Here is an 18,625-nt window from a genome sequence, read left to right as displayed (position 1 = left end):
TACATACCCCAACTTTGGTCTTAGTGAGCTGCGCTTGGGCGGAGTCTAGGTAAACGGGTTTGCGGGGTGAGATCCAAGAACCACGCGTTGGTCTCGGGAATGGCACCATAAGAGAGCCGGGGATAAACGTCGGGAAGATCATAGAGGCTGCTGGGGCAAACCCGATATCCAGTGCTTGTATAGCTGCGTGATTCGATAGTGAAGGACCTAGTCTCCGAGGGGATGGTACAGCCTCCACTTCTACAGAGGTCATGTTACCAGCGGCATATCTATCGTCGCTCCTGATTCGGACGCATTTCGCCCGAGTATCTCACCAGTGGGTGATAGGCGCAGCCTACCCGAGCCCATGGATCCTTTGAGAAAACCCCGCCGACATCTCCTGATCTCCCCTCGGGAGCTCCTATCGGCAGGCTGAGGTTTACACGACCCCAACAATCTCTACTCTGTGAAATGTCCTACGTGACTCCGGCCCGGAGGTTGGCCGGACATAGTAACATCGAGCCTGCTATCGGGAGCCGAGTGGGATACGAACGGATCGGGCCTGGCTTGTTATCATCTCGGAGCTCGTAGCATAATAACGACACCGTATCCCCCGTCCCTACGGGATTCTGCCATGTTGAGTGTCTTCGGATTGATAGGCAATGTCTCGTTCTTCGACCGCAGCAATGTCGCAAAACGCTGCCGCAACAACTGAGCCGGCCGGCGGTATCCCCGTTACTGTTGACGCTGCTATCGCGAACAAAAGAGGGGCATTCGCTTGGTTCTCAAATGCGGGAATCGTCAAGCTCAACTGTGTCATCGCGCTTTCGTTGGTATCGAGCTACGCAACCGGCTACGATGGCTCAATGATGAATGGCCTCCAGTCTCTGGACACATGGCAGGAATCATTCAATAACCCTGGAGCTCAGGAGCTGGGACTGTGAGTATCCTCATCCATCCAACGCTGAGTCTGCCCTAACATCAGAAAGACTGAATGCGATCCAGAACGTGGGCCAGCTCCTCGCACTCCCCTTCTGCGCCTGGTTCTGCGATCGCTTCGGACGCAAACCCGCCCTCCTAGTCAGTGCCTCCATCCTCCTTATCGGTGTCGCCCTCCAAGGCGCAGCCCAGAACGTCGCCATGTTCATAGTTGCTCGCGGTGTTCTCGGCTTCGGCCTCGCGCTCAATATCACTGCCGCGCCTCTTATGATCATGGAGCTCGCGTACCCGTCCCAGCGAGCGCCGCTAGTATCCATCTACAATTCTCTCTGGGGATTGGGAGCTTTGAGCGCCGCGTGGATTACCTTTGGTACGTTTCGAATCGGGAACACGTGGGCTTGGAGGATTCCTTCGATCTTGCAGGGACTTTCGAGCGTGGTGCAGCTCGGGTTGTGCTTCTTTATCGAAGAGTCTCCGAGATGGCTCATCTCAAAAGAGAGGGATGCGGAAGCCGAGAAGCTGCTGGTGAAGTACCACGCCAACGGCGATGCTTCTGACCTCATCGTTCCATTGGAGATGGAGGAAATTAGGACGGCACTGAGGTTGGAGGCGGAAGCATCGCGGACTACGTCGTACATGGCTTTCTTCCAGACACCAGGTAACCGGCGCCGTTTTTTCATCATTCTTGCTGTCGGTTTCTTCTCACAGTGGTAAGTCATACGCTTCGCTACCTCGCCTATTCATCACCATCTAACTCTATCTTGATAGGAGCGGCAACGGTCTGATCAGCTACTACCTGACCTTGATTCTCAACTCGATCGGGTATACCTCCCAAGACACGCAGACGCTAATAAACGCCCTCATCACTCTGTGGGGATTATTCTGGGGTCTCCTCGCCTCCGTTCTCGTCAATCGTTTCCGCCGCCGAACGATGTTTCTCGCTTCGACTATCGGATCCCTCGTGTGCTACGTCATCTGGACGGCACTTCAAGCAACATATGAAAAGCAAACCGACCTCACTGGCGCAGGATCCCCGGGCCTCGCAAAGGGTGTCTTGGCCATGATCTTCTTGTACAACGTCACGTTCACCGTGGGATGGGGCGCGCTCCAGGTCACCTACGTCGTGGAGATTCTGCCCTTCAACTTGCGTGCCAAAGGCTTGGTTCTTTACAACTTGTTCGTGGCACTGGCGTTGATCTTTAACCAGTACGCCAACCCGATTGGCGTGACGAACTCAAAGTGGAAGTACTACATCACGTATGATGTGTGGCTGGCTTTTGAGGCTGTGGTGGTGTATTTCCTGTTTGTGGAAACAGGAAAGATGAGCCTGGAGGAGACTGCAGTCATTCTTGATGGCAACGAGGATAGACTGACCGAAGAGGTGGCTCGGAAGACGGAGAAACTTGCGTTGGAAACACATGTGCATGTTGTAGAGGACAATAACCATGAGTGAGCGGATCGGAGCCGCTGGGAGGAGTCACATACCTCGACAGGATGTCCATATATTCTCATCCCTGGATAGCTATTACTTAGGTTGCATAATACAGCGTGGATATGTTTAAGTGTTGGCAGTGAGAACTTGATCCTGAATGAATTAATCTGCACAAAATCACAAGTTACTGAATCAAGATCCAGTTGCTCTTTTTACTGAGTTGAACTTATATTTCACGGTGTTCAATGGGACTGAGGAATGCCCTTCGAAGGCACACCTGCACCGAATGCCGAAGCTTGGTTCATGAGCAATGATAATGACTTTTTCATTAATGCTCTGCGAAGGCATGCCTACAACTATCTAATCAACATGCCGCTGGGCTACCACGAGACGGATATCATTCACACCTCTTTCAACCGGGAGGCCAGTTTGAAGGGGCCTCAGCTAAACGCGTCGGTGTCAATCACAATGCAAGCGTACGTGACGAATCTTGAATTGATTGGCTGCCCAAACGGCGTGAGCCTTCCATTTATGGTTGAAATGCAACTTACATGTCAATCTATGACGGACTCCCTGTTTCACATAGCGATGCAATAGACAGATTCTCTTTGTGGCAACAGGCGGACTGCAGATGTCAACCAGCCGCTTACGAGACTGACATGACCCCCTCACATATCAAGCAAAAGCACTATAGACAGATCTTAAGTATAGACTTTCGATTTATCTATCAAGCGGTTTGTAAAGCATTGGCATCTAAACACAAAGTTATCCACTATTGCTATACCCCGTCATCAACGAATCTAAGCCCATGCTGGAATACACCCCAACTCTCTTTGCCTAGCCGTCACTCTTACTTACGCCACCTCATGTCTATTTATTCCGAAATCTTTGTCCCTTCAATAAGATGTCTGATTTGACACCGTGTAGTCGCAAGTCCGCTTAGAAATCGAATCCCTCTTGACTCCATGTTTTGTCAACATGGCCGATTCGACCAGACCAAAGTTGGCACGATGGGATTCAGTGACTACTAATTTACGCACGTAAGTTACTTCGCTGAGGAACTGGGCCAAAGAGAGAATAATATTATGCGGCAGCATAAAAACGGTCGTCGCCGAGAGCAAGTTACAGATTCTGTCCAAGCTTGCCGGAGCCTCCATGTCGGGGTGGCCGGCCCCGCACGCAGGACTCAGAACATGAAACACCTGGGTGATAGAGCATGGCCGTCTAGCCGCCAAAGGCTCTGGTTTGTGCCAGGCGAACTAAGATACACGTACTTGATCAAGCTCTCTATCAAAATTCTGCACTGGTGGATGTGGTTATGAAAGTCATCAATTGACACTTTTGGCGAATACTTTAATATGGTTGTCGCCTCGGCGGAGAATGTCCTTCGGCAAACGATGCTTCAATTTGGCACGGAAGTCAAAATCAGAAAGTCCGCTTGTTCCAAAGTCTCGGCTATATTGCAGTTGTCACATCATCACCTTTCTCGACCTTTATTCATAAGATTAGAGTTCAATCAACTCCACTTTCCAGGCTGTACCAAGGACGTCTCTAACGATCGCTGGCGGCCTCGGGATGCAAAGCACAGCTTGCCAGCGCCTTGCCAAGAGCGCCGCCGAGTGAACGACTCTACTCAAGTGGATCGTCCGACGCCCGCTGTCAAGTATGAGAAAACTTGGGTACCGGTGCCCTTCCAGTTGCTTCAGACTTTATTTTAGTAACGAAGACAGTATGCATTGGCCCGCAGCTCGAAAGTCAGTTTTGCATCAGCAGGGCAGCTCCTGTTTCGTGTTAGCAGCACCGGCTTCTAGAAGCAGTCTCTGGCTGCTCTGGCTGCAAGGTTCGAGTCAGTCAATGCTGTGCTTGGTGATGCACCCAGCCAGCTGCGCCCAAGTCTTACGACATCGAGAACGTGAAGTGCAATGTAGGTAATGCAGCAAACCGAAGACCCATCCGATAACAAATCGGTTCATGTGGGATAAATACCCCAGGCCCGGCCTAAATAGTTTCTCGAGCAGCCAAACACCACCTCCCACTTTGATATAGAAACAAACATTCTCTTCCGAACCCAGCATTCGAATTGCATCTTCATCTTTCAACAATCGATTCGAGCGTTCAATATGAAGCCATCCGTCCTTACAATGACCGTGGCCTTCTTGGGGCAAGTACACTCGCTCTGTATTTTGAAAAAACGCATATATTAATCGACTTACAGTGCAGCAGTCTCCCAAGAGATCTTCCGGTGCCGTTGCGCGAGTGCAAGCAATTTTGACGTAAGCCTGGAAGGTATCTCAAGCCTGTGTACCTCCAAGGGCGGAGAGATTGAGAGCGCAGGCTTGTGCGTCAAGGTGCCCTCCAGATTTACAAACGACGAGTGCACAAAGGTCGAAGCCGGGGCCAAGGGCGACTGTATCGTCGACACCACCTCCGGCGGGTCCACCAGCTCCGTGTCGTCGCCCGCCGCTACGGCACAAGCTACTCCGAAGCCTAGAGCCGTCGATCCTCAAGCTTGGGTGGCCTAGATGGTTAAGAGGACGAGTTGTTGCCGATGAGGGCTTGCAGGGTATATCTACTATCCCGTCAAATGTCGCCCGACTCTTTGAACTTAGTAGCGCTTACTTAAGATACCACTATAAATCAGTCTTGATTTTACCTACCTCCACGAGACTTGATGTACTACCATGTTTACGATGTTCGATGGCACCACGCATTAGGTCATGTGAAACTGCTTGCTGGGGATTGTTCCGTGGTCCCTGGTGCTGTGTGTTGAATACTTGAGTCGGCATTCACGCCGTTGGAAGCTGTGCACAGGCCAGCGATCATGATGGAATAAGAGCAAGGAAAAATGATGGAAGTCTACAAACAAGATAGTTCAAGGGTTCACTTCGTCTTTACGGTGGACAGTTGTTTGGTTCTCTGTCAGGTATTACGGCAAATCGGCAAGTGGGCATGTGAAATTGGGCCCGAACTGTCCGAAAGCGCAGCTGCTGAAGCGCCGAATACTCCGATCCAGTGACGTCAAACGGTTCCGAGTGTCGGACGACGGCGGGAGTTCAATAGACCCCTCACTTCATCAGTTGGCTTCACCGACCAAGGGAAATTCGGACTTCAACCTGACTTTGGTTATAAATTGTCAAGAAGTAAACTACATAGAGTCACTGAACTTTCGATCTTCGGGTAATCTTTCACGCTTAGAGTTCATTGAGCATTTTTTCGACTTTCACAACCTTGTTTACAATGTTTTACCAGCCCGGTGTTGATGATCACGGTTTACCATATGATCCATTTAAAGTGAGTTGCCAATCGCATCCCAAAAGACGCTATCGACTTTCCCGCTGAACATACGTGTCTAGGCATGCGTAGTACCTCGTGCGATTGGATGGATCTCATCCGTCTCACCCGAAGGCGAGCACAACCTAGCCCCCTACAGCCAGTTCACAAACGTCAGCTTTGACCCGCCCATGGTCATGTTCAGCGCGAACCAAACGTACGCTGAAGACCGAAAAGATACCGTCAACAACATTGAGCGTACTGGAAGCTTCTGCTGGCAGCTCGCAACGTACCCCCTCCGGGAAAGCGTCAACATCTCGGCGGAAGCCATCGGTCCCAACGAGGACGAGTTTGAGAGAGCTGGCCTAAAGAAGACTTGGTCAAAGAGTCTGAAGACGTCCGTACCCATGGTTGCCGATTCGCCTGTCCGCTTCGAGTGCGAGTATATGCAGACAGTGCGCCTTCCCGGGAAACCGCCAATGGGAACTGTCGATGTTATTTTTGGCAAAGTTGTCGGCGTTCATATTGATGACAGCGTCTTGACGGATGGGAGGATTGATGTCTCCAAGACGAATCCAATTGCCCGACTAGGGTACTTCGATTACGGTATCATAAACGATCGCTTCGAGATGATTGTACCTGGAGATAAGCGCATGCTCATTGGGGTAAGTTAAGTGCCTTTCAAGACTCAAAAAGTTACGAGCGAGTTGATTTATTGACTTCTGACTTTCTTATTCAGCTCGAGGGTAACGCAAGTAATCACACCAAAGACAACCTCATAGGAGCTTCGGGTGCGGATGCCTCCACCTGAAAGAGTAAATACGAGATTCAGATTGCCTCCATATAATATTGAAGACCCAAAGAACCTCCCAAGATGGACTATGGGATTCTGTCCGAGGATTATCGGCTGCTTCGTGTTTAAGCATCTTCAAATGTACCAAGCAGTTCACCGAAAGCAAAATGTTCGTGGACTTGAACTGCATTGTTGTCAAGCTCAGAATTCTAGATATCAACAAGCCTGTATCCAGACCCCAAGAATATAATAGATGATGCCGTCTGGTGTTGACAACAAGCTCTCAACTAAATTTGGTCACTATATTTGGGATATCTTCAAAACGTTCGACATGGAGTTGACTACTTTGATTCGTTGCTACAGAATATCCCAGATGGACTTAATAAGCCACCGATACAACTATCGAGGTATGCGGAATACGTCAATATCTTATGTTGTCTGACTGGCGATCCAGATTCTAGTTGTCTTTGACCACTTATAAATCTTCGTTGCGTTTGTTTTGTTCCCAAGCGATCGAAGTGTACGAGTTTCGTTCTATTCTACTTGCACCATACTACGTAAATCATATAGTCACGCAGCCTTTTCAATATCGAACTTGCCCGAAACTTGCTCATCAATTCAAATTTTGTTTACTTCGGCCGGGATCAGTAATTGAGATCTAGAGTGAATGTCTGCAATCCGACGCTGGGGGCCCAGTCAAAGGCGCGACACGCATGCAAGCTTATCTTGTAAGGCTAAAAAGAGGTTGCCAGAAGTGTGCTCTGACCCGATTCTCTGGATAGGGTAGCTTCCTTTATTGTGATCCCAGTAGTCTGGAAGGTTGCAGAATGCGGATAGAGTGCAGCGCCATTCTCAGCGCCCTAGACATGGGGTTGCCAACTAGAAGAAATTTCCAATCTTCCGCCAGGATACTCAAGAAATCTCCTCAGGCGCATTTTCGAGCCTTGCACGCGGTCGCGTTTCTCGTAGAATAACCGCTTTGAGTAAGGGAATGAATTGCCGATTATACTCAAAAGAATGAGCCTCGCGCACGGAGAAACGAGCTCAAGTTGAGATCATAGTCAGTTCAGCGACTCGAACTCTTCAGGCAATGAATATGTATCTTTGGTTTCGTGGTCACTAAAGCATGTTTCCCCGGTGGGATCTATCGTCGCATTGCATACAGCGACCGGGGGGGCCGTCTGGTTAGCCGGCATGTGGGAGGTTATCGGTTTGCTCCCAGAGTCCCAGACATCAGCCTGCCTGATTAGGCAGTGCAACCCACCAGTACCGCAGGTTACATGCACCTTATTCTCTACCTTAGCTTCAGAAACGAACAGTTGATCCGGGATCCGAGACTCTTGCAGAGCCTCATGGACGACATCATGAAGCTTGGGAGCTTTCAACCCAAACACAAGGTCGTGATGACTTCAGATTCTTGCACAGCAACATGCTGACACTGTGATATCTGTGCCAAGCCGGTGTCAATACGAACCCAGTCCCTATCGGCCCCACAGAGCCTGTTGCTTGGCAACCTGGAAATGGGCCTCGTTAAATGGGGCCTCGAGGATCGATGGAGTCTTCACATGCCACACATGGACGCACTATGTGGTTCTCGAATTCAACCCACCGGGCCGTTGTGGTTCTGTACTCTAACATAAACTACGCTGACATCAAAAAGGCAGAACAGACGATCTAGCTGCATAATAGTCCCAGTGAATAAGTGGGAAAATCGAATCCGAGCACGACACCTCGGCCCCCCGCGAGACTACCGCGGGAAGATGTCCCAGAAGCTCTGTTCGAATGGCCTAGCTTTGTGATGCCATATCAGCGAAGTTTGAGCGAATGCCCCTTAGCGCGGCTACGTGGTCTATCTCCTTCCTATTTCCCTCCACCGTACCGGCCTGGCCCCAGAATATCTGCGATGCCTGCGCAGTGCCGAGAAATATCAGGGGAAGCTATGGCCGGGACGGAAAACATCCACCGCTGGTTCCAAGACGGACATGCGGCATGCCGTCATCTCTCATTTGCCCCTCACGTTCTTCTCAAGCCTCATCAATGTCTCTGCCGGTGCCGCCGCCCACGGCCCGCACGGGGGGATTGCTAACCCGGAATCTCACGAGAAGACCAAGAGAGGAAGACAGAGATACGTTGCACGGACGAGACAGAGGCAGATATCCTGCTTGCTCTTGCTGAATATGAAGCCTGCCATTGAGTATGATTACGCGAGTCACGCGATCGGGCGGCACCGAGCCCATCCGGCTTTTTCCCCTCCCTCCTTCTCTCGCTGCCCCTAGATTCCTCAATCCCTCAGCCACTCGACTTCACTATCATCCCCGAGAGGCCCCGTCCAGACGCGCCCCTCTTCCTTCGCTTGAATTAGTCAAACGTTAAACGGCAGTTGACCCCAGTCAACGAAGCAAGCCGAGCTTCCTAGTTGCGGCTCTTGGCGAAGACTCCGCAGCGTTAATCGACTATCAGGACAGGGGAAGTCGGGCGCTATTCGCTTCTAACTGGCGCGCTCTTGGGCGGAGCATCCAGTGGCATCAGTGAAGCTGGCATGGCCACTGTCATCGCTGCACGTATTGAACAGCCTGAATGAGAAATCCGAGCGCATTTCCCCACAAGCCAGCACGGAAAAGCACCGCCTTCGCACGCGCCAATTTCCAAATGGGAAGACACCTTCATCAACAGGCTTGATGATCATTTCAGGAAGCTGGCTGCCAACGCAGACATGGGATGAACGCATCGTCTTACTCGCCTCAAGGTTACTCACCAACCTAGATGTTTGCATGTCGGTTTCCATCTTCCGACGTCGAATCCAGAATGCGAACCCACACGATCGATAGGAATACGAGGTTGTGGGAAAAGGCAACATGTCATTTCTTGGTGTCTTCACTCAACACAGAAGGCCGCAGCTGCAGAGTTGCGCCAGAGTCCATGTCCCCCTCGAATGCAACAGCGCTTACCCGCATATTCTGCCCCAGACCATTCACCCACCATCACGCATGGTCCTGTACCTGAACCTCGCTGATCAGAGACCGCATCGGGGCAGCTTTCTAGTTTAGACCGCGATGCCAGTGCTCTTTGGCCGGCAATTGGGCCATATGGGGATCTCCCGCCTCCAGATAGTCTATTGCAAGACCCCCTCTATGGTCGGAAATCAGGACGGATGTGGCAGGCGGGAAGAGGTTAGGGCGCGTGTGGAGTTTGCGTAGCTTTTTAATTAAGTCTTGGTCCGTTCGTAATCCCTACATCGGGTGGCCCAACCAATGTCAACACGCGACCTTCCATATTAAGCATAAGTTGGACTAATATGGCTCCTCTGCTAAGGTAACCTCCGACGGTCTTGGTAAACAACTCCCAAGCAAATCAAGAGCCGGAAACCCCTTCCAATGTCTCATTCAATGGTAAATCAGCTCGAGTCAATTCATGCCTCCAGCCAACCACAATTCTGCCTCCGCGGGGCTAATGGTGGTCGGTCCTCTCATTTACCTTAGATAATCAGATTTGATGTTCTTTGAAGTTCGATCCATCGGCGTAAAGCCCGGGACGCCTTTTTCGCTTGACTATGCTGCCGTAGTCGGAGCGTGAACCCTCGCCAGAAACACATAGACAACATGACAAAAGATCCAACTCCCAGATATCAACCAGGGAGGAGGCCTGAGACAAGGAAGTTGAGCCAAAAAGCTCGGCGCGCTTGAAAACAGCGGGTAAAGATGTAGGTCAGCTTTAGCTTTCTGGAAGGAAATAGCTCCTAAACAAGCATGTTCGTTCTCGCGTGCTCCCATGGAGTCGGGGAATCCACAACTTTCCTTGCTCAAGCACCTGGCACATCTCGCTCTAGGACCAGTTTAGGAAGCTTGACAGCTCCAAGCTGGAGACCGTAGGGCTTGGCGGGACATCACGCAAGATACTACACCGATATGCGCAATATCAAAGATGGAATCGACAGCAACTCCATCCATCTCAGCCTCCGTCGATATCTTGGAAATCCAGTATAAAGATGGACACGACTTCCGCCCTATCTTCAGCTTTTGTCTCTTCAGCCCCATCCGCTCTCCTCTGATCACTTCTTCTCCTCGGTTCTCTCGTCATCATTACAATGGCCTCCCTTCGCCGCCTCGCTCTCGCCGTCGGAGCTCTGCTCCCGGCAGTCCTCGCCGCCCCCGCTGCCGTCAACAGACGCGCTGAGCCCGCGGCCGCCCCTGGCAAGTACATCGTCACCCTTAAGGAGGGTGCCGCTGCCAGCGTCGAGTCCCACTTGAACTGGGTCGCCGACGTCCACAGACGCTCCCTGAGCAAGCGTGACACTGTCGGTGTTGAGAACACTTTCAACATCAGCAACTGGAACGCCTACTCTGGCGAGTTTGATGAGGCTACCATTGAGGAGATCAAGGCCAGCGCCGACGTAAGTTGACGAATATCAGCCACTCAAGATATCACATGAGCATACCTCTAACACTATGATACAGGTTGCTGTCGTCGAGCCTGACTACTACATGTACCTCTCTGACTTCGAGGTTGAGGAGCGTGCCCTCACCACCCAGTCTGGTGCTCCCTGGGGTCTGGGATCCATCTCCCACAAGACCTCCGGCTCTACCTCGTACATCTACGACACCTCTGCCGGTGCCAACACCTACGCCTACGTCGTTGACTCTGGTGTCATCTCCACCCACACCCAGTTCGGTGGCCGTGTCACCCTCGGCTTCAACGCCTTCACCGGCACCCACACTGACACCCTCGGCCACGGCACTCACGTCGCCGGTACCATTGGTGGCTCTACCTACGGTGTTGCCAAGTCGGTGAGTTTCACTCCTATAAGCTTTTTGCGCAATTGATACTAACAGCCCATTCTCAGACCAACATCATCTCCGTCAAGGTCTTCCAGGGCGCCCAGGGCACCACCTCCTCCATTCTGTCCGGCTTCAACTGGGCCGTCAACGACATCACCTCCAAGTCCCGCGCCGCCCGCTCCGTGATCAACCTGTCCCTCGGTGGCCCCGCCTCCACCACCTGGACCTCCGCCATCCAGGCCGCCTACACCCAGGGCGTCCTCTCCGTCGTCGCTGCCGGCAACGGAGACGACAACGGCAACCCCCTCCCTGTCTCCAGCCAGTCTCCCGCCAACGCCCCCAATGCCCTGACCGTTGCGGCCATTGACTCCAGCTGGCGCCCGGCCTCCTTCACCAACTACGGTGCTGGCGTCGACATCTTCGCCCCTGGTGTCTCTATCCTCTCTGCCTGGATCGGCGGCAACTCTGCCACCAACACCATCAGCGGTACCTCCATGGCCTGCCCCCACGTTGCCGGTCTCGCCGTCTACCTTCAGGCTCTTGAGGGTCTCTCTACCCCCGCTGCCGTCACCAGCCGCATCAAGGCTCTCGGCACCTCCGGCCGCGTCACCGGCACCCTGTCTGGTAGCCCCAACCTCGTTGCCTACAACGGCAATGGCGCGTAAATCAACCTTTTATGATATGGTCAGTCATAGCATGAAGGAACCGTGGGTGTCAATAATATTAGGCACGACCATGTTTTCTTGAGCTATAATAAAGTAGTTGATTGGGATGGTAACTAGAATAACGATTAATTCAATAAGTCTTATTCACAGAACTGTGATTCTTGCTTGACTTCGAATGCTGGGATTCTCATGATACTAAGATGTTTGTAATTATATGGCGCGTAAAGAATGTCTCGTACGGTACACATCCTCTTGATATTCATGACCTTGACAGATATCCCATGCCAGGAGATAGTTCAGTCTTGGGGTGCCGGTTTGTAGTTGTCTTGGTGACATCAGAGCTATGCACAGAATCTTAGGCTAATATCAAGGACTTAATTCTTAGAACCTACATAATTATCGTTCTCTTCAGAGGGCTGTAAAGTCGATGCTCAGGCAGTGCGGACCGGCCACTCATACTACCATATGGGTAGATTGAGCATGATCATATCAATGGCTACATCTGTCGTTGATGAAGTAGGTCCCTTTGATTTAACTCTTTGGCATTGTTTATCGAAACGACATATCCGACGAATACTTGTCTAAGCTAGAAATTACCCCTCCACATGTTCTCTTTGTATGCCTCGAGGGTAGTAGCAAAACAAAGCGAAGCAAGACGCCTTCACCAAAGCCAATGATATCATCCTTTCCCTGAACAAACAGAAAACGCCCCAGCAATGAATAGGTAGTATGTGCAAGAATCTCTCCCGAAGTAGCTCTGAGCTACGAGGGTTTACGATCGGCCCAGAGCGTTGAACCAGCTTCTGCGTGGGTCCTCGGAGGGATCCTCGAAGACCTTTTGGCGGGCGGCTTCGCTTTGAGGGTTGTTGTACTTAGAGAAGAAGCGATCCATTTGCTGAGACTCAGTCTTGAGCTGGGATCGGATGTTCAGGGCGACGGCGGAGACTGCGAGGCGAGGTGTGTTAGTTGATTTCACTGGAGACGTGGTAGGGCTGAAAACTGGGCTTACCAATGCCGACGGTGATGGCAGCGGGGAGGAACCTGGCAAGAGCCGGGGTAGTGGTGGGAATTCTGGCGGGTTGGTTGACCATTGTGAGAGTTGTGGGTTGAAGTGAGGTGGTTGTAGATCGTGTGAGTGTGAACGGTGGGGTGGCTCAGGTAAACCGGGGAATAGTTGCAGTGGACTTTTGTGTAATTGAAACACTGAAGAGTTGAGCTTGCTTTTGTGTGGTCGATGTGAGACTGGAGTGCATCTAAGATCGTGTTTCCCCCCATCTTCGTTGAAGACATTTATGTATTCGAACTCGCCTGCCTCTCACCTGCTTCTCCCGAGCGTGGTGTGGTTGGCGTGGTCATCTTTCCCGGTGTTGTCTGTTGATAGTTCGACTCTGCTCGAGGGTGGTGCGGTGTTGCGGCCGGATCTGGCGGTTTGGTGGTGTGATGTGTGTCCCGATGGCGCGGGTCTGTCATTTTTCTCATTTTCCGGGGGGTTCCCTCCAAGCTGCAGAAGACCCAACTATCAAATTTTGGGCATGGAGAAGGCCGGAACCCCTGTTCTTTCATGGCTCCTTTGGGACCAAATGGGGGCAAGATCTTGCACTAAGCCTGATTACTCTTGCGCTATCCCTCGTTGGTTGGAAGGATTTTGAAGATCTGAACCTTTCTGCGTGGTGTCTCTGCCCAGCTGTGCTCAGCGTGACTCTGCAAGTCGAACGATGCATACCGGGTTCTCTTCGTAAGCATGTGCTCTCATTCGTCGGGTCCTCGCGGCGCAGCAGTCCAGAGCTGGCAGAGCGGGCAGTCCAGTCCCTCGGAAGGTGTTCTGTCGGGCCATGTTGGCCGGAGCACCTAGATTGATGGTATCATGGACTTCGCCGAGCGTAATTTGCGCCGAAAGGAATGAGGTCATGCCTCGTTTTCAGGCTCGCTGTTGGAGCTTGCGCGCAGCACGGGAATATCATGGCCCGAAGATATTGATTTCGTGTTTGCTCTTGATTGAGCATTTCATGTCGCGAAATAACGGAGAGCGCCACGGCAGACGCATAGTCCGGCAGCGCCGAAAGACACCTTTTCGGCCCTTGCCGCCTGTCTCTGTGCTTCCTCTGTGCTGGGCGCGTCAGCTGACGCCTGCAACCCAGTCGAGTTTGGAGGGTTAGCCGCTCTACGAGTCAGTTCAGAACCACACCAAAACTCCAACTTGGGAACGCCTTGTGCCGGACGAGCAACTTTAAGCCATTGTAAAGTGGGAAAGCAAGTTGATTTCCGCTGAATTCTCTTTATGCATGGTATCTGAGGTAAGATTTCTCGTTGTAACTCCATAATTCTCAATCAACATTGAACGCTCAAGTCAAGAAGTTGTCAACAGACCACTCTCTATGAACTCCCCACCATCGCGCAAGCTCCTTAGCAAGTGAGCTTGACATTCTGTAAAGTTGATTGAAAGCTGATGTTGCACTTCTCTCCTGCTGCCAAGCTGTATGTTTTCCATGCGTTCTATACAATGTCGAGAATTAGCATTGTTGCTTCCGCATTTTCGCCATATTTCCATGTAGACACCCCGACATCAATGGCCGGGGAGGGGCACATGTCTTTTGCTTACCTTGTTGGTCGTTGGGTTCCAAAACTGCACAGCAAAGTTCACCTGGTAGTTGACCTCGTTCTTCATATCGTAGAAGAAAAACTCCTTTTCGTAAGTCTTTTGGGTTGGATTCGTTCTGCCGATCGAAAGGGTTTGCAAGCCGACGGTGACGCTAGTGCCGATGTCTCTCGGGATGGAGTATGATGTGCATCTTAGTGGGTTGTTTCCATCGCCGGAGCCAACTTCAGCGCACCCTGCCTCGGCGATGCTAAACAAGAGAGACATTGCGCCAATCACGCCGGAGAAGCCGGAGAACTGCATGGCTTCAGACAGATAATAATTAGATACGGTGTAGTGTTAATTGTGGAGATTGAGTGCATACTAGGAATTGAGTTGTGTTTCTGTGTTCAACCAAGCTAGATCTTGCAGAGTCGGAATGGAATTGAAGTCGATGGAAATCTATAGGCATCTCCTGTTTTCCATGCAGAGGTCATGCTCTACATCATATACCTCATAGACTCTTCGAGCCAAGCAAATTATTACACTGTCAATTCTATCACTTTAAGATGATTGACTCGGTCTCGCACTCTCCCGCAACTCCTCTACCCAGCTTGAGCCAGCTTTGGCACGCACACGAGTCAATATAATGCCGTCTCAACGCTTTGCGCACCAGAATGAGGCTAGCCTCTCTATTTAAGCTTTCTCCACGAGATGAAACTCCTCTACCTTGGTCTGCACGGGAATTAAGACCCATTAAGGGGCTCACTACAGTCTACGAGTTCTCGTCAAGCGAGAGAAGTGCCATCAATGGTTGGAAATCTAGCTCAGTCGACATACTGGTCAAAGAAGATGGGATAACTAACCATTGCAGGGCATCAGCAAAGAGCCTGTAGACGGCCGCGTTTCGACAAGGCTCTGTTCGTCTCATTTATTGAATGCTTGACAATCCGCAGATTGTCGTGTCACAACTACCTATACTTGAAGTTATGCTGTGCCATCATTAACGCACACACACCAGATGTGCAGTGCAGCCTTCTTTAATTTTCCTCACCCCACCTGAGCCGTTTTTCGAAAGAGGCGGTCAAACAAAGGGAGGTGTACAAACTTTGTCGCAGGGGACTCACATTAATAGACTTGGTCATTGCCATCACTCAAAACGTTGGTGGAAACGCAAAGCCACTATGTCGTGTCCTTGAGCACGAAGCCCCTTTGAGCCAGGAAACCCTCGATATGTCTGGAGGGGGGTTCTAACTTGTGATCCAAGCGTCTATTCAAGACTCAGATTGAGCTTCCGGTTCGTCTTACCATGGCGGTTCATCCGGTGTAGTATTGTAGATCTGCCGAGAGTTGTGGAGCCCTTTGCGTGAGACCAAGTCCCGGAATCTTGGTTCAACTAGGCTTGGTACCTGTAGGTGCTCGCTGATACAACGTGTTGACAGCTTGGCCTGCATTCCATTGCCGATGTGTCAAACGACACAATCAGCATCGCTTCACATACGTTCCCCAGCGAAGGCATACCCGGGCCATAAACGTGATGTATTTGGCTTGTATCAGTATCTTCCTTTGGTGTTTAAACCAGAGTACTTCATAAGCTCAATTAACGACTCAAAGTTGTTGGACCCAGAATCCATTTCATTACAGCCTAACGATCTAAGGAGATAGCAAACCGGATTTTTCAAGGAGCCATTGATGGAAGCAAACGTTTATTTTCATCAGGGACTTCATCGTTTTCGGAGTATTCCATCTATGAAGGTAAAATCATGTTCAATGAATGTCCTGTTTAATGATGCTTTGTCGTTCCAAAGTATCGACGAAGAACAAAGTATGTACAAGAAGGAAATAAATCTTAGACCTCTATGGCCGTCGAAGCAAACAAACACAATCTCTTCGAGAATCCGGAGCAATACACAACTACTTTGGCCCAACACATATCCTATCTAGGAGCGTTGCGTTCTGCAAAACACTCATCGGCTACCAATTACTGAGGAGATCCTTGCCAAGTTTGATGGATGAGCGAGGGGTGGTTGGTCGCAGGCTCGATCGTCCTCTTGCTGCAGCCAGAAGAAACAGAGACGTTGTTGAATCGATCCGCAACCCAAGCCAGATAATCGACATGCGACGCCTGGAAAGCCTGGTCATGACCGAGCTCGGGATACAGAAGCAGCTCTGCAGGCGACTCGGGGAAAGCCTTGCAAGTTGCATCAAAGTCCTGCTCCATAGTTTCGGCGTAAGTGAGAATATCTTTGGTGCCCTGGACAACCAACATCGGGGCTGCCCACTGGTGTACGCCGGCTCCGTTGTAGCGCTCTTGCCAGTCAATGACATCGGGGTGTGTCAGCCAGCTGGTATTCTTGTACAGCTGAGTCTCAGTCAGGCTGCCGTAGATAGTACCGCCGGTCTTGAGACATCCCTGATTTGATAGAGGAATACGGCTGGCAACAATGTCGCTAACGTAGTCTTCTATCCGGATCGACTTCAAAAGCTTTGACAGAGACTGGAGGAAGTAGACGGATACCACATCTCCTACGGGGCCTCCGGCCGCGCGGCGGAATGACTCGGGGATGAGTGACAAGGGCCGAAGCGCAGGCGCAACCGAAACGGCACCGATGAATCCGCCAGTGGCCTTTCCAGCCTTTGCCTCTCTCTCGTTGGTGCGCCACGCAGTCAAGCCACCCTCGCTGTGTCCAACGACAACCCATTCCTTGGATAACCGCTCACCGAGGGCTTTGCGAGCTGCCTGAAGGCTGTGGCTCACGTCAGCAGCATGGAGTGCGCCTGACTCGTACATGAAGCCCTGGGGAATGTCACTGCCCTGGCCAGCATAGTCAGGTGCGATGACGGCGTAACCTGCCTGGGCGAGGATGAAGGGCGCCTCCCACTCATAGTAGAGTCCTCTATGATTGGTAGGCGCACACTCACGACTGTAGCCCGCAGTTCCGTGGGCCCAGACAATGGTCCGGAAGGGCTTGTCTTTGCCCTGGGGGTTCGACCATGGGAGCAGTGCGAACGCGGTAACGGGTAGGGGCTTGCCGTCTATATCTTCGCTCATGTAGAAGAAGCGAGAGAGGGACATGCCAGCGGGGACGGTCCAGATCTTAGCGGCCTGGGTGCCCGTGAGGTCTTGCCATTTTACCAAGTCTCCGACGGCGTAGTCTGAGAGGTTCGATGGGTTGGCGTAGAAGGGATCGACATTGACGTCGACATTGACCCAGTCCTTGGTTTCGATAGCTAGTGAAGAACGGTACGTAGCTTCGCAGGTCTCATCGCAGTGGGTGCGAAAGTCTTGGGCTTGAGCACCGATTTGAAGCGACGAGATGGCTAACCATCCTAGGGCGAGGGACCGTATAGCCATGTTTATGGAAGGACTTAGTCCGAAAAGAGAGTGAGTATTTGAGGAGAAAGATTGCAGAGATGAAGAGCTCGATGCTTTGGAACTTCGAGAAATTCTAGCGTCTGCGGACTGATCTTTATATTGCCCCAAAGTCATCGTGCCGATGCCGGGGCCGATATCAGATGCCGTAGTCCAGTTCAATGAATGACTATCTAAGCAAGGGTCTGTCCACATTCACCACGACGTTGCGGTTCTGTAAGCGAGATGCTAGGCTCTTGGCAGCATGTAATGGAGAGCCGTAGGGGCAACGAGGCATACTACTGAATTTTGAACTAAAAGTCCCTAGCGGTCCATGGTCGATAGTCTTGATGGAATGGGTTCTCTCAATGGTACGGACTACCTTCATATTACTTTTGTGAGACCTAGAGTTTCCCAAGCATCAAGATTTGCATCCGTAGCATAGGATTTCAGCTTTACAACACTATTCAACATGAACAAATAGAAAACCAGGAGGCATCATTGAAACATTTCTATTTCTTTGCAAATAAGAGTTTAAGGTTGTTTCCCTGTCCATATCCAAGAGAAATCAGATGATGTGCGGTAGCTGAAGAAGCATTGGAGCTGTAAGTGACCATCAACTAACCGAATCCAGCAGGTCAACGCGCCAATAGAACGGCCGCATGATGCTGAGTGGAGAGGGACACGACTCTATCGACAGTGGCTGTGATATGCTCCGACCGACCGGGCCTGAACAGACCCCGCAAAATTCGAGTCACGGTGGCCGAGGGAACCGGAATGTTTGGATAATAGAGCATTCAGCAATTCAATATCAAATCCCAAGGTCGTTTTCGGTCAGAGAGCAG

The 18,625-nt window shown here is 51.2% G+C and overlaps 7 protein-coding genes across 7 annotated transcripts; 4 read left to right on the top strand and 3 right to left on the bottom strand.

Annotated features, from left to right (window-relative positions):
* Positions 1-665: 665 nt before the first annotated feature.
* On the top strand, positions 666-2,371 carry CPAR01_12756 (uncharacterized protein; the record flags this gene model as incomplete). Its single annotated transcript, XM_060497011.1, has 3 exons — positions 666-919; positions 969-1,628; positions 1,687-2,371. The coding sequence occupies 3 exons, from the start codon at positions 666-668 to the stop codon at positions 2,369-2,371; spliced, it is 1,599 nt and encodes a 532-aa protein (XP_060344544.1).
* Positions 2,372-2,719: 348 nt separating this feature from the next.
* On the top strand, positions 2,720-4,872 carry CPAR01_12755 (uncharacterized protein; the record flags this gene model as incomplete). The annotated part of the gene is made up of 2 exons (XM_060497010.1): positions 2,720-2,826; positions 4,566-4,872. The coding sequence occupies 2 exons, from the start codon at positions 2,720-2,722 to the stop codon at positions 4,870-4,872; spliced, it is 414 nt and encodes a 137-aa protein (XP_060344543.1).
* Positions 4,873-5,587: 715 nt separating this feature from the next.
* CPAR01_12754 (flavoprotein oxygenase) lies at positions 5,588-6,431 on the top strand (the record flags this gene model as incomplete). The annotated part of the gene is made up of 3 exons (XM_060497009.1): positions 5,588-5,641; positions 5,704-6,285; positions 6,360-6,431. 3 exons carry the CDS (start codon positions 5,588-5,590, stop codon positions 6,429-6,431), a joined length of 708 nt encoding a protein of 235 aa, XP_060344542.1.
* Positions 6,432-10,497: 4,066 nt separating this feature from the next.
* CPAR01_12753 (subtilase) lies at positions 10,498-11,853 on the top strand (the record flags this gene model as incomplete). Its single annotated transcript, XM_060497008.1, has 3 exons — positions 10,498-10,803; positions 10,868-11,197; positions 11,254-11,853. The coding sequence occupies 3 exons, from the start codon at positions 10,498-10,500 to the stop codon at positions 11,851-11,853; spliced, it is 1,236 nt and encodes a 411-aa protein (XP_060344541.1).
* A 772-nt stretch (positions 11,854-12,625) lies between these two features.
* Positions 12,626-12,944, bottom strand: CPAR01_12752 (uncharacterized protein; the record flags this gene model as incomplete). The annotated part of the gene is made up of 2 exons (XM_060497007.1): positions 12,626-12,798; positions 12,863-12,944. The coding sequence occupies 2 exons, from the start codon at positions 12,942-12,944 to the stop codon at positions 12,626-12,628; spliced, it is 255 nt and encodes an 84-aa protein (XP_060344540.1).
* Positions 12,945-14,256: 1,312 nt separating this feature from the next.
* On the bottom strand, positions 14,257-14,752 carry CPAR01_12751 (uncharacterized protein; the record flags this gene model as incomplete). The annotated part of the gene is made up of 2 exons (XM_060497006.1): positions 14,257-14,346; positions 14,453-14,752. The coding sequence occupies 2 exons, from the start codon at positions 14,750-14,752 to the stop codon at positions 14,257-14,259; spliced, it is 390 nt and encodes a 129-aa protein (XP_060344539.1).
* Positions 14,753-16,409: 1,657 nt separating this feature from the next.
* Positions 16,410-17,783, bottom strand: CPAR01_12750 (uncharacterized protein; the record flags this gene model as incomplete). The annotated part of the gene is made up of 1 exon (XM_060497005.1): positions 16,410-17,783. One exon carries the CDS (start codon positions 17,781-17,783, stop codon positions 16,410-16,412), a length of 1,374 nt encoding a protein of 457 aa, XP_060344538.1.
* Positions 17,784-18,625: the final 842 nt, after the last annotated feature.

Source organism: Colletotrichum paranaense, assembly GCF_030867605.1.
Source record: "Colletotrichum paranaense strain IMI 384185 chromosome Unknown Scaffold_11.1, whole genome shotgun sequence".
NCBI classification, from domain to species: Eukaryota; Fungi; Ascomycota; class Sordariomycetes; order Glomerellales; family Glomerellaceae; genus Colletotrichum; species Colletotrichum paranaense.
Note: the sequence above shows the minus strand (reverse complement) of the source record. Positions and strands in the feature narration are given on the sequence as shown.